This window comes from Buceros rhinoceros, unplaced genomic scaffold (genome assembly GCF_000710305.1).
Source record: "Buceros rhinoceros silvestris isolate BGI_N320 unplaced genomic scaffold, ASM71030v1 scaffold14832, whole genome shotgun sequence".
Taxonomy (NCBI): domain Eukaryota; kingdom Metazoa; phylum Chordata; class Aves; order Bucerotiformes; family Bucerotidae; genus Buceros; species Buceros rhinoceros.
In genome coordinates, this window is record NW_010400910.1 from 198,887 (window position 1) to 216,323 (window position 17,437).

The following is a 17,437-nucleotide window of genomic DNA, read 5'->3' on the forward strand; positions in this document are numbered from 1 at the left end:
GTTTTGCCATATCTTTATTGCACTTTTACCACGTTGCAAACAATTCCACAAAAATGCTGCAAAAGTAAGCCTAGAGCTGCCGATAGCAGCTTTTTACCCATATATGTATATATTTACACAAAACTATCAAAAGCAAAGTCGAAAAGTAGCAGCTCAGCTATGACAGTCTAGAAAGATAAGAGCTGCCACCTCCTTATGGACAAATAGTACAACTTGTCATTTTACATCACTTTGTAAAACCAACATTCAAGTATTCCTGTCAATGCACGATTAGTGAAATTCCCTTCTGGTAACCACTGGATTTATTATTATAATAATTATTATCTTTTGCCTTTAGAAGTTCATAATGCCTTAACCCTTTAAATGCTGAGTAGCTGGGGAAAAAAAAAGCATTCGATTTAAATAAGATACAGTGGATTAGAGCACTTAAAGGGTTAACACAACATACTAAGTGGACTGCCACCACAAATAAAGTGAGTCACAAAACTATGCCGTCCCTCTTAGTTAAATCTGGCAGGTAGGTCTGGGGTTTCGTAGATATACCAGATATAAATACAAAATATTAAGTAAAGGCCTCCTTTCTATACAAAAAGGACAGGAGGTGTTTTGTTATCAGACTGTTGTCTGTCAATGATCTGAGTATTTTCTGAATCTTTTCATAATCTCTCTTTAGGAACTAATGAAAAGCATCACATTAGACTTATTTTTTAACGAACTAATCCTTTGCAGAGTCTACACTTCACCTACTTTGGGAACAATTATATCTCATTTCTGAATTCACTGAATTCACAAAGTGGCATACACAGTCTTTTGCAAGACTTTATTTTTTTTTCTTTTTTCCTCTTTGAATCTTCTTTACTTGGCTGGTAAAAATGTAGTCTTGCGATTTCACTACCTCTCGGTCGTAACAGTGTTAACATCAGTGTTAAAGTCATTTGCAACCACATTGTCAAAACCATCCTTTTCTATACAGTCACTAACAGCCTTGAGGACAATCCGCAGCCGCCTGTCCATCGCCTCCAAGTGAGGCTGGTAAAGAATGGGAGCTATTTTATCTTTGAGTAAAGATTCCTTCATCAAGAGACTGAGTTTGTACTCCTCCTTGGCTAACAACTGTAATCGCAGATAGGTAGACTTCCTTATTCTATGAGAAAAAGGAGAAAAAAAAGCAAATCAGTATTTTCATCGCTACTGATCTAGAAAGGGCTGAAAAGCTTATAGTCAGCATAGCAATGACAGCATAAAAACCCTATTCTGCGATCTGAAACGATGAGAAGCAGGCACTGTCCCAGTCCTAGTGAGCAGCTGGCATTGTCACCTGGCCGGTGATCTCTGGGAGCCCTTAGAGGAGGACAGGTTTTGGAGCACAGCCCTACAGTCCCATGCAACCGGTCCCAGTTCCTCAGCTGGGTAAGGCACCAACTGGATCTGGTGCAGCATTCACAGGGCCACATCCATCATGGCAGTGACACATGAGGCACGTGGCCCTGAGATGGTGGCTGGTGGCAGCAAAGGCTCCCGCTGGCTCACCCTGCAGGGATGCCCAGAGCCAACGCAGACTCAGAGCTCAACCTGTGTCCCAGTTGTACAAAGCTGAAACTCTAAATGTCACCTGCCCTCTCTGAAAATCCTGGCCATGAGCACTGAGGAAAGCTGTCATGAAGCACTTGACAAGCTGGGGAGAAGTTTTGCCACTTGCCTTCCACGGGATGTGTATTTTGCCTTAATAAAGCCTCCCTCACAACAGCTCAGAGCCATGCTCCACAAGGTCCTGAGCTCAACAAAGGACCTAAAGCGGTAGTGCCAACACTCGGGGCTAGCTCACGTCAGGCTCCCCAGGCAGGAGCATAACATCTCCTCCTCCCCATGGTATGCAATACAACATTCACCCGAACATTTCAGTCCTGTTAGTGGAAACAACTCTCTACAACGGGAAACAGCTCCAGAGGCGAAACGTACCTGCAGCACTGGTTTAAAGGCACCAATATGGAAAGTTCGTCATGGGAATATTTTCCAAATCTATTTAACGATAAGAGCAAGAAAGACAGTTTTAAAGACTAACTTTTTTCTCCCCCCCCCGCCCCCCAAGATTTTTAAAGGTATTTACCCTCTTCCATTATCTAAGTGGATAATAAAAGTTTCATTTCCAAACTTCTCAAAGGTTTCGTAGTGATGTCGGTCCATGTTACCTACAGAATAAAGAGCAAAAAAGACCATTCTCACTCTGGCTTGCTGCTGAGCCCGCAGATCAGGGCAATACAAAAGCCATGGTTCAGCAAGAAGCCTAGCGCTCCCCACACACGATGGCTGTGTAGGGCAGAGAAAGCAAAGGTCTACGGAGCTCATTTCCTTTTCCTGTGGAAAAGCCGAAGTGAGCGATACTGGAAGATGGGCTGTTATGCCTCTGGGAGCTTTTCAAGCTCTCCGCAGCTCTAGAGGACCCATCAGGAGACAAAATGAAACTTTCCAGCCTTCAGCAATCCCTCCTGGTATAAGCCAAGGCAATCCCTCTAAAGTACGATGGCATCTCAACTGCTTGGGGAGCCTGGTCATCCATGAGGTAGCTATGTCCTAAGCCAGGAGAGCTTCACCGGTAGAAAACGAGCCTTGCTGCTCCAGCCCTGGGTCAGCACAGCATGCAAAGCAGCCATGGTCCCCCACTGGGTGCGAGGCTTAGCTAAGGGAGGAGAAAATGCATCCCTCAAGCAAGGATGTTAATCCATATGACTTTGCTAATGCTGTATTAAACTTTTTGAACCATGATCAAACATCTTGTTTTGCCTCTAATAAGAACTTTGTCCAGATTTCTGGCTGCCTGGAAAGCCAAAATGGTATTATGGCTCTAACATATGTGTCGGGATGCTACTGCAGTGACACAGCTAGACAGCTCTCTTTGGGCACCCACGGCAGCAGACGTGTGATCTACTTTTTAAAGTCAATGTCAGGAGTAATGGTGCCAAGCTATGAATTTGTCTTCATCGTGGGGGTCTTGAGCCACTTACAGATGCCACATATGGCTCCTGAGCTGTGATTTAGCCTCTCCTGCTGCAGCCTATTGCAGAAATTTCAGTAGTGGCAATGGCAGAGAATATGTCCATGCTGGCATGTGTCCGAGGATCAAGTGTTGTGTTGGCACCTTACAGGTATATTAACTGCAGCAGAACATGTTTCATATGAGAATGTCTCAGCATTAACCACTGAGGTAGGCTTGGAATATTACCTGCTTGTTAATAACTATTTTATTCCAATCAGGTTACATAAACGGAGAAAAACTTCCTGATACATATCACAGTTGCCTTTGTGACAAAGCAACACTTCTTTTTTTCCCCCCTCTGACAGTTTATAGAGCAAGAAGCAGTGAAAATAACACTGCAGCTTGAAAACAATGTGCCAGCAACGAACAGTCCTTGCGTGTGCATCCAGGAGCCACAGCACTTACTGAAGCAAAGTGTGAAGCCCTCAGCTGTTGTGAAGGAGACTAGCCTGACCTGTATTCATCATCACTCTGCGCTTCTGAGCATCTTTGTTCCTTTCATCTGCACTGATGGGAATACATAACCATGTAAATCTGCATTTTCTCATAATCATCTAGAAGGGCACAAAAAATAAATGCAGCCTCAACTATGCTTTAGCAAACTGCTGAGCTATGCAGAACGGTGTAGAAAGAAATGGTTCTTAGTCTAATTAAATGTTGCATTTAATTTTTGAAAGAGATGAAACATACCCATTAGGAAATCAAAAACTGTCATATCCATTATATCCAGAATTCTGGTCCCACTGTCATACGGGGGTGTTTGTTTAACCTCTTCACAATAATCTGGATCAACTTCCCATCTGGAAAAGCGAATATTTTGATATTTTATGTGACATACAAAGCTTACTGAGTATTAAAAGAAAAAAAAGTCATTTTGCAAAGACCTAGTTGTATCACGTTCAACTGAAGGCAGGGTCAGGTAGAGGCAGCAAATTCTTTAGGCTGCTTCCAGTAATGCAGACAACCGATAAAAATTGTGACTGATGAAAAAGGAAGAAAATCACAAGATGGAAAACTATCTAGCTAATAGCTTCAAGATTTAGGAGACCAGCTGCACTATCAGTCATATGATGAAAACATCTGAGACTTGTTTAGGGATGCTGATAGCAGCGAATCTTTCTCCCTCTGATAGGACTTAGGCAGGACACGTTGCATCCTGTCAAAGCCACTGGAGGTATCTGTTCCATGAGGGAATTACGCCACTGAAGCTCCTTTCAGGCTCAGGATCATAAGCTGGAGCTCCTTGCAAGTGTAAGTACGCTGCCCCTTCCCAGCAGCTGGACCCACTGAAGAAATGCAGATGCTCTCCTAAGCCTCAATGCTTCAGATCAGGCAAGGGCAGTAACTGCAGCCCTGGTTTGTTTTCCCACTGCCCCTTGCAGCTAGCAAACCCTTTGCTCACCACTACTCACTCTGCTTTCTTGCGCTTGTGGTAGGAACGTCTCCAAGGGTTTCTCCATGTCTTCCTTTTAGCTAAAGACAAATCGGGTAGGAAAGCAGCCAGAGACCCTTCGATCTGATCTGGTTTTCCACACAGGGCATGCTCTGTTGAGCAGTAGTAGGAACATTCTCCGTAGAAGCAGATGTTGTTGGCTGGTAAATAAAGAAAAAGAGTTTTAAAACCTAACCTTAAGTTAGTGTTCAAGAATTCATAAAAGCACTGATGTATGAGCAGAAATAAATCTAAGACCCAAATTTCCATTACCACACATAGTTTTCTTCCACTGAAACCACTAGAAAGACATTCACTTCAGTGGCTGGGACCACATCCTATGCTGAGATCTCCATGACTATTTCCAGTCTATTTATAGTCCAAATAACCAATTTTTTTTTTTTTTAATTCTTTCACTTCAATTTTCCCAGATCGATACCTCTTTTGGGATATATTTGTTAGCCCAGGCTGAAGCCCCAAATCCCACAGCTGAACAAGTGGCACGTGCCCAAAATAAAGTCACCTTTCAAAATCCTGGCTCATTTGTTTAAGAGCAGACAACAACATTTCATTCATTTACTTGCTGTTATAAGAAGAACCGGCAGTTTTGCTAAGCAGAATTATTTACCATGAAGACGTACGTGGGGGTGTGTGTGGAAGGTGGAAATAGCACAGATGTAACTCTGTCAGCACACATCCCAAACACAAATTTCTGCCTCCACACATCACGTTACTCAACAACCACAAAAAAAAACAACCCGCAGCAGGTTTTGGAGCATGTGTTACCTTAAAACCCCCCCAAAGCTGCCACTGCATATTTCTGTTCCCACCCAACCACCCAAAAAAAAAAACACCCCGCAGCAGGTTTTGGAGCATGTGTTACCTTAAAACCTCCCCAAAGCTGCCACTGCATATTTCTGTTCCCACGTGAATTTACTGGGGGTGGGAGAGAGTAGCTCATCCCCAAGCCCCACCAACGCTGGACTATGAACAAGAACAGCACACACTGCTGGTCTTCTTGTCGGTGTGCTACAATGCTTTTGACATTGCTTTATGCACATGAGATGTCAGTAGAGGAAGACGGTGCCCTTTCCTTATGGTAATGCACGAAGCTGAGGAGTCACATTGCTTTCTAATTCCCCACAAGGCCTCTAAATTCAAATATTGCTTCTGAGCTACTCTCCCTTTGGGCAGGAGTGGTATAAATGAGGCAGGAAGGGCCGGTGAATAGAGGAGGTGATTTTCTGCCTGCAAAGACCAGAAGGCTCAGAAAGGTGTGCTGGCGGGGTTTCACGGCAGCGATGTCCCGCAGCCCTGCACATCGCTGCGATGACATCTCCCTGGTCCGGACTCAACCTATGGCTGGCAAAGCGGTCGGTAGAGATGGTACACTGCTTGCGGGTGACGCAAGGGAGACGATGAGTCAAGAGAACAGGGAGTAATACCGGTCCTGGTAACACAGACAACAGGAGGGAGAGAGAAGCAGGGCAAGGAGCAATGGGGAAGGAGAAGAAGAAGAATGTGGAAGAGCAATAAAGTGTCGTGATGTTTTTGATTGTATTAATTAACCATATTATCTGGACCATCTGCCAACCTTGGAATTAAATAATTGGACTAAAATGCTGGTGTGTTGCCACTTGAGAGTTTCTTAGAACTTAATTTCTAAGCCTCTGTCGATGGCCATGAGATTTGCCCACTAAGTTGCAAGTACCTTACTCAGGACACAGCCTTTTCGAAACTCTGTTCTGACTGACTCATAAGGGCTTCCCATCTATCTGTGCCCAGGAACAACTCCAACCAGAACTGTATTTTTACATTCACAGGGTTGGCTCATACCAGTTAAATACATCCTGACTCAGTCCAGAAATAATCTACCCTGTGGTCAAAAACCTCTCTCAAAATTACTGGAAGAAAACTACTTCAGGGAAGAGAAAATGAAGAACAGAAATTTAAAAAGGAAGGAAGGGAGCACTCAGCATGTCTGTACTTTTAATTTTGTAACTTAAAAGTAGTTTATGAGGCAGAATATCCTTTCTTAAGATTATTTTTAAAGTTTTTTCTTACATAGAAGTCATATTTATTCCCTGGACATTTTAATTGAAGGAGTGGTAGTTGGAGAACTCCCATGAGCTAAGAAGTGACCACGTCCTTGGCCAATAAACCACTCAGCTATTTTCTATGAACCACAGCACAAATTTTGGCACTCTCATCTCCTGATATGCCAATTAATTTCTAAACAGAAACCCCACTCATTTTTCCTTTTAAGTGACTCAGTAATGTAACTTATATCACTGAGAGTGAAGTTTTGAAAATCTTTTTACAAACTGCGTGTGAAAAGAGCAATCGTGGTTAAGGAAACTCAAGCTGGAAGGGACTCAGGAGGCCTCTAGTCCAAGCTACAGCTTCATGCCAGCTTCTCCAGGCTAAAAAGATCTGAAACCCTCCGTTTCTCCCTGTACACCAGGTACATCAGTTCCAAGACCATCTTAGCGGTCCTCCTTCAGACTCACTCATTTCATTGGTCTAAAATCAAGTGTAAAGTCAACACCTAGACAAACCCAACCTAATGCAAGCCTTGGCCGCGCTGCCCTGCAGTCTATAATCTTTCACAGGTTTCCTTTTCAAAAATGCCATCACTGCCCGACTTGGCGTAGCTTTCGCAGGGCTAACGCAAGTGCCCCAATGTTGCCTTTGATCATCCTGGCAAAACCAGGAGGTCTTCACGCCTCCCTGTGAACATCTTCCATAATTCAGGATGAAAGTGAAGAGTCGTCCAAGAACCTGTGGGCAGCGCTGCCAGCTGCAGATGGTTGCAAATGGGAGGATCATACTGGGCCTTTAGGAAGGCTGGGATCTTCTTAACCAATAAAAACTGGGGAGAAACATCTGTGATTTGTACCCTTAGAGGAATTATTGCAGACAAAATATTTCAAGGGGTTCTAGGCTGACACAAAGGAAGGGATGATTTACAAGAAATCACACAGAGATACTGCTTGCTGCAGGCTAGCACAGAAGAGTTAGGAGGTATGAAGCTATCCCTTATTTCCCAGGCACCTGCTGCCTCGGTGGGAAGGCAGGGCTCTCCCCTGCGCTGCAGTGAGGGTTTATGTTTCCACCAATTTGAAGGTCCCGTGGGGCCTGCACTTAAATTCAGCTGTGTCAGCATCACCTGCTTGTCTATGGAGGGTGGGAACCCACACACATTTGTCTTGATCGCCTGAGACAATTTATCTTTGAGGGTTTCCATGACTCGACTTCCACCTGGCAGTGGGGAGCTCATGCTCCGTTATCTGCCACTGGAACAGTTTTGAAAAGAGCAAAAGGCCGGGCAATGCCCCTCCCACACTACTGCAGCCTCTGCTGCTCACTATGTAAATCTGACCTTTCAAAAAAGGAATTATATTAAACACAGCATTTTGCACAGTGGAAAGATAAATACTGTGTTTAATAGTTTGCTTCTGGATTTAACTTTGGGAACAATGAAACCCTGCTCCTTATTGTCAACGAAAGCAACTGGGACTAATCATTTGACAGTAATCACACATTTGCATCCAGATAAATCTTCAGGAAAGCTCCAGGGCTATGGCAGTGATGGCATTTGCTGCTGCAGAGTGACACAGCCAGCACGTGTGCTGCCCCACGCCAGGCCATTCGTCCCTGCTCCGGCTGGGCTCCTCCGGCTATTGATTTTTTCAGACCCCCCAGTGCCTACAATGGGAGTCTAAGCGATGGCAGGATGCATCCTGTCATTAAGACAGCAAACTTGCAGTAAAACCACAAGTGTATTTCTCCATGAGAAGTTACTTTCAATGGCAAAGCTTCTTCTGTCAGCTGTTGATTCTCCCCGTGGGCTCAGACCTGGGGTCTGCACGGCTCCTGTGGGATTTCAGGGGGTAGTAGAGGTAAAGGATGCTATATCATCAAGTTACTGTTGAAGAAATGAACTGTTTTGATTGATGCAGAATAGACATCTTGATACGTCTACCCTCGTTATATACAGGCAGCGAGATGAAGCAGCCTGAATTATCTGGGGGAAAAATTCATTTTTAAGGTTTCTTAAAAATGTAGAAAAGAAAGAGGTACCAAATATAGAAAAACACAGTTCTCATTTAAAACTTCAAAGTGCAGTAGCAAGTCTCTTTGAAATCTAAGTAGGTGACCCACATTCCGCGCAGCAGGCTTAGGGTGAAATTCCAGCTAGAGACACAAGCCAGAGTCTCAGCTTTGCTGGCAATCGCATGCTATGAGCAGGGTCTGGCCTTTCAAACGCAAAAATCAGAGGGAAAGGAGAGATGAGGTCTAACTGGAGTGGGGTCCTTCTCCTCCCACAAAATTGCCCAGCCCACATGTTCCTCCCTCACTCGCTACAGGTGGTTCTGCACAGACCCCATCCCTAAGCACACCTGAAAAAGAAGAGACTGCCGGGAATGTGTGCTCCTGCAGAGCGGGAAGAAATGGCAACAGCAGCAGTGCTGGCAAACCAGAAAGGGAAGGATGTTTATACATGTTGAAATGTTCAAATGCTGGGAATTTGCGACATGCAAACTCTTCCTTCATTAAAAACCAGAATTGTTTCCCCAAAGCACTGTAGAGGCAAGAGAATCCCGAGCACTGTTGCAAATGTCTGATTTTCATTATCTGAGAATGAGTGGATACAATTTATAATGAAATCCATGCGAAAATCATGGTCTGGTGATCAAAAGTCCAACTAATTACAACAGTTAAGGACCAGAGTGTCTATGTTCTCATCTGCACATTTTCTGTCCGTCACCCTGATAGCTGAACAATAATTCTTCTCAGGAAGAAAAGGAACGAGTGGAGATACCTGGAAGTAAATTGCTTGGCAGAGCAATTCTTTTACTGAGATTTGCATGACTGTTAATAGAAGACATTTAGCTAGAAGAGACATAGCTGTGCAATTGGAGCACTGGAAAGAATCCTGAATATTTACCGAAGCAGTGCATGAAAAGATCTCTCTTTTACCTGCTCAAAATAATAGCTAATTCAGAATTGCTATTGTTTGCTGAGAGGAGAACAAAAAAATCCATAATCCCTTGGAACTGGTTAATATGAACAAAAACATAGTGCTTACTAGCTGTGTAACATTGATTCCTTTAAGCTGCTGCCTCAATTACCTCCAAAAAGAAGGCTGACATCATTAATATGTCTCTTTTTGCCTAGCAAATTACCATTCATTTGTAAAAGTAGCAGGGCTACCGCAGCCTGCCTTACTGCAAAGGATGTAAAATTAATTTAAATAATTACTGACCTAATTCCATTTCTCATGTTTAGTCCAAACCGCCTGGAAGTGCACTTTTCCACAATCTGCTTTCTCTCTGAACGCGGCCTAATGCACCGACTGACCTGTCTGCTCGCAGCCATTTCCACTTTCCCAGGGAAGCAGCCATGCCACGCCGCAGCATGCTCTGAAGCTACAACTGCCTGCAGCTTCCTGGCCCTCATTTCTGTGCCTGATGGGACAAGTGAGATGGCCCAGGAGTGGAAACGCAGTGAGGTTTCTTCTGACACATCCCCGCTGCTCTGGGGAATAACGTGGTGTGTTGATGAGCAGCATCAATATTTACCCTCTGAGGGTTTCCACTGCAAACGGTGGTCTCCCAGCCCGAGGGGCAGAGCTTTGTACCAAATCAATTACATTTAGTGCTTGTTTAATTTTAGGAGACATATATGGATGCACGGAGAGGGATACAGTGTCAGCAGACACCATGTGTCCCCGTGACCATTAATTGTCACTGAGCACCGCCAGGGATGGAGAGGCAGAGGCAGCCACCTGAAAGGGAGTCCCAAAAGGGCCTTAATAGCTTAATGCAGGTGCAAAGACCGGTTTTTGCAAGTATCTATGCATCACATCTCAATTTCCCTGCTTTGTGACCAGTTCTCCCTGAAAAACAACTGACTTTGCCGCCAGAGAGGAAAAGTCAGCCTCTTCCAGCCTCTTCCAGGCTACCCATTTCCTCTCCATCCTCACCTCCCCCGGCCACGGGGCTCATCCCAGCACCCTCCTCTTTTCCCTTTTCTGCTCTTAATCTGCTGCTTGAGCTGCCTCCTACGTTTATGAATTGTTCCTAAATGCTTAATTTAGGACCTTTATTACTTTTTCATTAAGCATTAATTAATGCCTGCCTGTTAAGGTCAGCATGAAATACAAGACGGAGGTTGGGCATATGTTAATGAGAATCCAACTAATTAAACTGGGGACTTGTAGGGAAGAACGCTGACAAGTAACCAGCATGATTTAAGCAAAGTATATTGATTTAGGAAATGTAAAATTGAAAGAAAAATTAATTGCTTAAGCATTTTATTCTCCAGAAAAGCCTGATTCATAGTTAATCAAATATTTTAATTGAATTTATCTGAGGCCTCTAAATAAATTTGAATAAAGGATTATGCTTGGATCATCCCTTGGATGTCTGGAATTTCATAATGACAAGATAAATATCTTCATCCAAACCGGCAGCCTGAACTCTGTGTTGCTGAGCTCTGGCTGCTGTAAGCTGCTCAATACTCGAGTACAGTTTTGTAATTCTCAGAAATGACTCAAGTTCACCCCTAAGCCTTGATATATAACCTGGATAGACTAAAAAGCAAGCGAAGCTACTAATCCATGTCTTACTTCCTAAAACAGCAATACAACGGCTTATATTTCAAATGAGCCAAAGTACCTTGTGCACATAAGCAACCACAAGATTTTTTTTTGGCCATCTCCTGTGGTGGTTGCTTGCCTACAAAAAATCAAGCAAAAAAAAAAATGTATAGAGAGACAGAGAGGGAGAGTGAGAGAAAGCGACTGGGGCACCAGCTCCTGGCTGGAGCACGCGTACATGTTGCCATGTACTGTCACCACTGTCACCACCACTGTCCATGTAAAATTGGAGTGCTCATAACAAGGGATAGGACGAAACCTTTTGTAATTATATAATGTATTTTATGAGTGAAGTTACTGGAATAAAAACCTGTCTGCTCAACTGTGTCCTGCAGAGAGGAACATAAATATGAAGCTAAAAATAACAGCCACAATAACGACTTTATCGGTGATTACAAAAGTGTGATAAACATTTTAAGAGTGAAAGCCGTGCAATGACAGAGCTCTGGTTTCTAGCTAACAGCAGTATGTTACAGTTAAGTTGGGAGAAACTGTAATTAAGTCTTTGGATGTTCACTTTAGGGATCTGGGATAACTAGCTTCTGGCCAATCACACACAGAGCAAGGGAGAGATCTCTGGAGATTTCCGTTCCAGATTGCTCGTTACACAAGTCACAGGTCGAGTTCAGCACAGCGCATTTGGACGCAGCTGAAATAATAGGAGTTAAGCTCCCTGGAACATAGCTATATGCTTTAAATTACCATTCATTTGTAAAAGTAGCTTTAAATTGAACATTTCCCAATCTATTCTTTCTTTAAGAACATACTTAAGCATGTATTTGTGCCTTTAACTCAGAGCCTTAATTTCCCCATCTCAGCATCCCAGATGCTAAACAGAGATGATACCACTTTCTCCCACCCTTTGCCCATCTTTACCTATTCCAGATGTATATTCTGGTGAGCAGAGCATGGTTTTAACCTGTGTTTGTAAAATTCCCACCCTGTGGAGCTCCATCCTTGGCTGGGGCCACCAGAAATTGTGAAATAGTGAAGAGTAACAGAGAGTGGTATTGGTTCTTGGGGTCAGCCCTCAAAACAAGAATGATGCTTGGGCACAGTTCAGGTCACTTCTACTCTGGCCTCTGCCCAGTGGAGAATTTGAGCTGGAAGCAGGATATGTTACACATCTATTTGCTTGATTTTTTGTCAAACTCCTGTTTTAATAAAAATTGAAGTACAGGACTCTGAGAAAATCAGGTTTTGGTCCTCCAGTCAAAACCAAGAAATAAATGCGTCTGACCAACAGAAGTGACGGATCACATTGTAGTAGAAAAAAAAGTCTAAATAACTAATGGGCTAAGTAATAAGGTTTTGGGTAAACTGAGAGCAGAAGAAATTGCTTTAGAAATTGCTCTACATAAAGCATTTGTTGAACACATTGCTTTTGTGAACACAAAAGCTTATCTGCAGATAATTTGTCAAGGGGAAAAGGCACTCAATTCAAAACAATAAAGTCTTCTTTGCAGGCTGTGTCTCCACATTTATTTTTATTCACAGCTCTAGAAGACAGTTATATTAGAAATATCTGAGCAATTAAGCAATCTGCACATCATTCCCTTAAGAATATGTTTGGCGAGATAGGAAGAATATAGTGTTATTTCCAAGATTACCTGGTGAGATGAAAAATGTTCTCCACAGTTTCTTGTCACGAGTAACATCTCGTATTTCTCTCGTCATGTTAACGAGTCTACCTGCAACTGGTGGCACACGACGGAAATCCAGGATCCTGGAAGAGAAGGAAAAAAAGATCGTTTATGTAAAGGATTAAAATATAATGATAGTGATAGGTTTTAGGAAGGTTCATTACACTCTGAAGGCACATTTATCTATGGTCTTTAAGGAGTAAAAAGCCCATCAACTTTAAACTGGATAATCCTTCGTCTAATATATTACAAAATATGTCCTGAATACGATCAGCTCTGACTTGCCTAGACAGTATGGAGCAGATGCAAAATACAGAAGAGTATGTTCCATGAAAAAAAAATGAAGATACATGGAATTCCAGAAATAAGAGACAGTAGAAACTTATTTTGACTTTGTGCTACTTCAGGATTGTTATAACATTTTGCCCACCGTTTTTTTAGGTGATTTGAGGAAAGGGATTTCAGCCTTTTTATTCCATAACCACCATCTAATAGTAATATTTTTTTCCTGACAGTCTTAGTATTGTTTTATTTACTTTCTTTTGCTCCTTTCTGTTTTTCCAATCTAAACAATCCTGAAACTAAAACTTTTCCCATGGGCAAAGGCTGAAGAGCCTTTCTCCACCCCAAACTCCCCTGTCTTAGCAGATCATTAAAAACTTCCTACAACACATTGCTATTAGATACAGTAAAAGAGCAAAGTCCCCACATGAAGCCTCCCCATAGGTGGGATTTTTATGTCCACTGTCTGCTGATAAGATTTTCCAAACTGCTTTTTCTGCTTAGCGTGTGAATGTTTAACACACCTCCCTGCAGGAACTCCATTAATGTTTTTTTCCTACAGGACCATCTGCTTAAAACAGCCATATAAAATATAAAGCAGAAGGGATCAACACCAAGGTCAACAACAATAAAATATAGAAGATCCTTGAAGGATCTGACCAGGGTGGCTCTTAATGGCGAATCCATCCCGTGCCACCCACTGAGGGGTCCCCTTATCCTAACCACCAACCCTCAGGCTGCAACATGTACCCCCAAATAACGTGTGGCCCCAAAGCTTCAAGCTTTGGAAGGGATGTTTCGTGGCACTCCAGGGTGTGAAACATGCCTGAGTTACAACTCAGCCTGTGAAATGCCATGGTTTCTAGCCATACTGTTAATAATTCATTACTAATTATTAATTCCCACTCCTGATATGGGCAGGCTGAGAGGGCTGCAGTCCTTTCCAGATCTTGGGGTATTCACCACACCCTCCACTAACTCTGCCTGGGGGGACATTTTCAGCTAAGAGGAGCATGGGATGACCACCACTCCCCTCTCCTTCCCAACACCTTGTGGCCTAAATATGCTCCTGAAATGGGATGGCACCAGCTTTTTGCCGTGAAAACAGAACTACTTCCCTATCTCAATTATTCCTCTCTGAACACTCACACCACTCCCCATGTTTCGCTCAGATTTGTGAGCCCTGGGATGAGCCAGACTCCCATCACACCGATGCTACATACTCCCCTGGGAGATGGGGCCTCTCCGTGAGCACTTCAAGATCACAGGGGAAATTCATTTCTTCGCTTTTCTTCAATATAATTTCTCTTTCTTTTTGAGCATTACTTATTGCCAGGTTTCTCATTCCCAGAGCAAGTCACATTTCCTAATTATTAATCTACCCTTTCATCACCTGCCATTTCATTAATTCATGGTGATTGCCCACCTTTGTTCCATTTCCCCCTTTTCAAACAGAAATTCATTTACAGGGCTGGCCAAGTGCAGAAACTTATCACAATATTTCCACTTTTCTTCTAATGCAAATCCGTTTTACTTGCCTGTCCAAATGAAATGCTGCTATTTCTGCATTATGTCTTTCATAGTCTGAGAAATAAAAAAAGTCAGGCGGGGTTTCTTGTTCTCTGGTTTGTCTGCAAAAAAAACCAAGGACAGTGTTTTAACGAGGGGTTAGCATTTGTGAGGAGCAGTACTCAGTCACCAGCACGTTATTCAGAGTTCAGTACTGTTTGTTTAATGGAAGGCTTTTTAATACTTCACGCGTACATTATTTGCCACATAGTCTTCATTTTATCTTCTTTTTTAAACTACTGTCACCAAAAAAATGGAATTCAAGACTTGTGCGTGCAGGCTGCTGTCACGAAGCTCTTCCACTCAAGACTCTTGCTCTATTTAACGAGATCTGTTTCATCACTCTCACACATTTCATTAGTGATAGTGCTGAAGACAATGTCATTTCATTAAATTATCATTAACTGTAATTATGAAATTTCTAAAAGTAATAACATTTTTCCTTTCATCTCTGGCAGCCATGCAGCTCCTACCTAAAATATGACTCTCCCTTTGTACTACTTAGAGCCAAAGTGACATGTTTTTCTTATTTCAGAAGAAATGGGATCAGTGCAGTTTGACGGCCACGACACATGTCATGTTTCAAAGAACATTAACAAAACTGTGCTCCAGAGAGGATGCAGAATTTGTTGTTTCTTCACTTTAAGAACCAAAAAAAAAATGTCATCCTGATGGAAATAGAAAGGCTAAAGCTTCAACACCAAATTCCATAGAAAATAGAGAGCTCTGTGTAACAGAGGAGCAAATCTCGGTCCTGCTTTAGGCAATTTCGGGTCCTGACGGCTTTTGGACGCAGCACGACTCAGGGAGTTGACCACTTCCATGGCCCATTTCTGGGCCCCACCTCAACCTGCATCACACCCTGTTTGGGAGTTTTAAATGGGAGACAAGCAGGGCAAAGCTGTTCTGCAGAGCATCTGTAAGGGAGGACTGTTTCCCAGAAAACAGAGCTCTTCCTCCTTCTTCACTGTAGCAGGTGGCCAGCTGACAGCTTGTCTGCCACCCATGCTACACACTGGCAAAATACAGCTTCTGCACCGGAACCTTGTTGTAAGAAAGCCTTTGGGGTGACGCTGATACACAACTCAGATCTCCAGAGAATTTACTGTAAATCCTAATTATGGGGCTTGCTGGGAACCTGAAGCTGTGTCCACCCACCACCATGACTACCGGGACCAGTACCTGTCCATGAGCCCTCCTGTATCCACACTGCTGGAGAAACTGGGTAAGTGTTGTGGGTTTTAGCTATATGAAGACTTTGCTACGCAACCAGCAGAGTTTGAAAGGCTGATATCCCTTCTCAGACATTCTTCTTTACGTTGTTATCTTGGTGAGATACTCTTATCTCACTCTAGATGATGAACAATTGCCATCATAGAGACAACATCAAGAGATTTGACTTGTGTCCAATGTAACTCAAGGTCAGAGGGACCTCCAACACCATAGTGATGCTCTGGCCAAAACAGCACTGACCATTGTCATCGTAGTGGTCACAGTGGTGGCCAACACTTGGGCCGAAGTCCTGCTAGGGCACTGCTGTGACTGCAAAGGGTTCACAAGGAGACAAGCTAGAAGTGAAGCTGGCATAAAATACAGTATTTTGCTTTATTTCCATAATAAATGCAAAAGGAGAAGAAACACACCCACAAAGAGTGCCAGAAACCTCTGATATGTCAAACAATACACCGTGAAATCCACACAAGAGCTAGGAGAGCTGCAACCTCGTTGTGCATATTCCCCTCAAAAATGAAGAAACGAGCCCTGAATATAAATTCAAAGGAAAAGATTAACATATTTCTGCTGGGCAGAAAATTACACATTTGTATGTAACTTTCCCTCTCCTCCAGATTTTAAAATAGTCAATTTCTTCAGCAAACTGAAGTGAGAAAGATTCATCCCAAGCCTTTGCAAACTTTACACATACTGGCAGAGCTGATAAGTTGCAGAAAATATTACTAATTCGCTAATCAATGCCATCTGCTTTTTATCTCCCCAAGACTTTAAACAAATCACGGCTGTTCCTTCACAAGAAAATCTTGTTCCAGAAAATCAGACTTAAATAAGCGCTAGATTTCAATCTTGCAAGCTCAGCTATACCCCTAGCCCAGCAACTCTGCGCTGCCTGCTCGACGCATCACCGCGGGGATAGTTTGGTCTCTCTAATTTCACTTTTCTATTTGCTCCCTGCCACCCCCGGCAGTGGCTGGGGATATTATTCATTTGGGAGTAAGTATAGCTGTCCTGCAGGCTTGGACTTGTTTGTACATATTTCTCTCCTGTCATAATGTATTATTGAGTGCTAGTGCACCCTCCTAGAAAATCGTGAACTTGATTGTCCTAAAACCTGCAAGAATGGTCACCAAATCCACTGTGCAATCTAGACAATGGAAACTGCAATATTTTTTGAACCCAACTATACATCATGGAACAAAATCCCAAGTTTCTTCAATGCTCTACCTACCTGCAGAAAAACACTCTCCAGCCGCAGTCCCCATGGTCCATGCCCATGTCAAATGAATATGGTACCCACTTTCTGCCTCTTGGAAATACTGGGTTATTACTTGTAATGTCGACTGGAAGGAGTACTTATCAAACCCCCAAACTGCTTTACATTCCTTGTGTTCCTTTGCAGAACTAAGACGTAGCAGACCCAACCGTGAAACCCTCTCCTGAAATAACCTCCAAAAATCCTTTCTGATGACTTACTTCAATACCCCATAGACAGAACGGGAACCTTGTTCCTTGGATTCGACTTTAGCTGGCAAGATTTTTATTCAAATATTTATGTTAATTTGATGTCTGCAGCAGCACCT

At 43.0% G+C, this 17,437-nt stretch overlaps 1 protein-coding gene across 1 annotated transcript in view; it reads right to left on the minus strand.

Moving 5' to 3' along the window:
- Window positions 1–820: 820 nt before the first annotated feature.
- Window positions 821–17,437, minus strand: part of FAM20C (family with sequence similarity 20, member C) — a gene marked incomplete at its 5' end in the record, with an annotated part of 56,123 nt that continues 39,506 nt past the window's right edge. Inside the window, 7 exons of the mRNA XM_010132095.1 lie at window positions 821–1,144; window positions 1,960–2,019; window positions 2,108–2,189; window positions 3,725–3,834; window positions 4,447–4,627; window positions 12,741–12,856; window positions 14,594–14,686. Coding sequence (XP_010130397.1) covers window positions 892–1,144; window positions 1,960–2,019; window positions 2,108–2,189; window positions 3,725–3,834; window positions 4,447–4,627; window positions 12,741–12,856; window positions 14,594–14,686 — 895 coding nt within the window. The remainder of the gene's footprint in view (window positions 1,145–1,959; window positions 2,020–2,107; window positions 2,190–3,724; window positions 3,835–4,446; window positions 4,628–12,740; window positions 12,857–14,593; window positions 14,687–17,437) is intronic.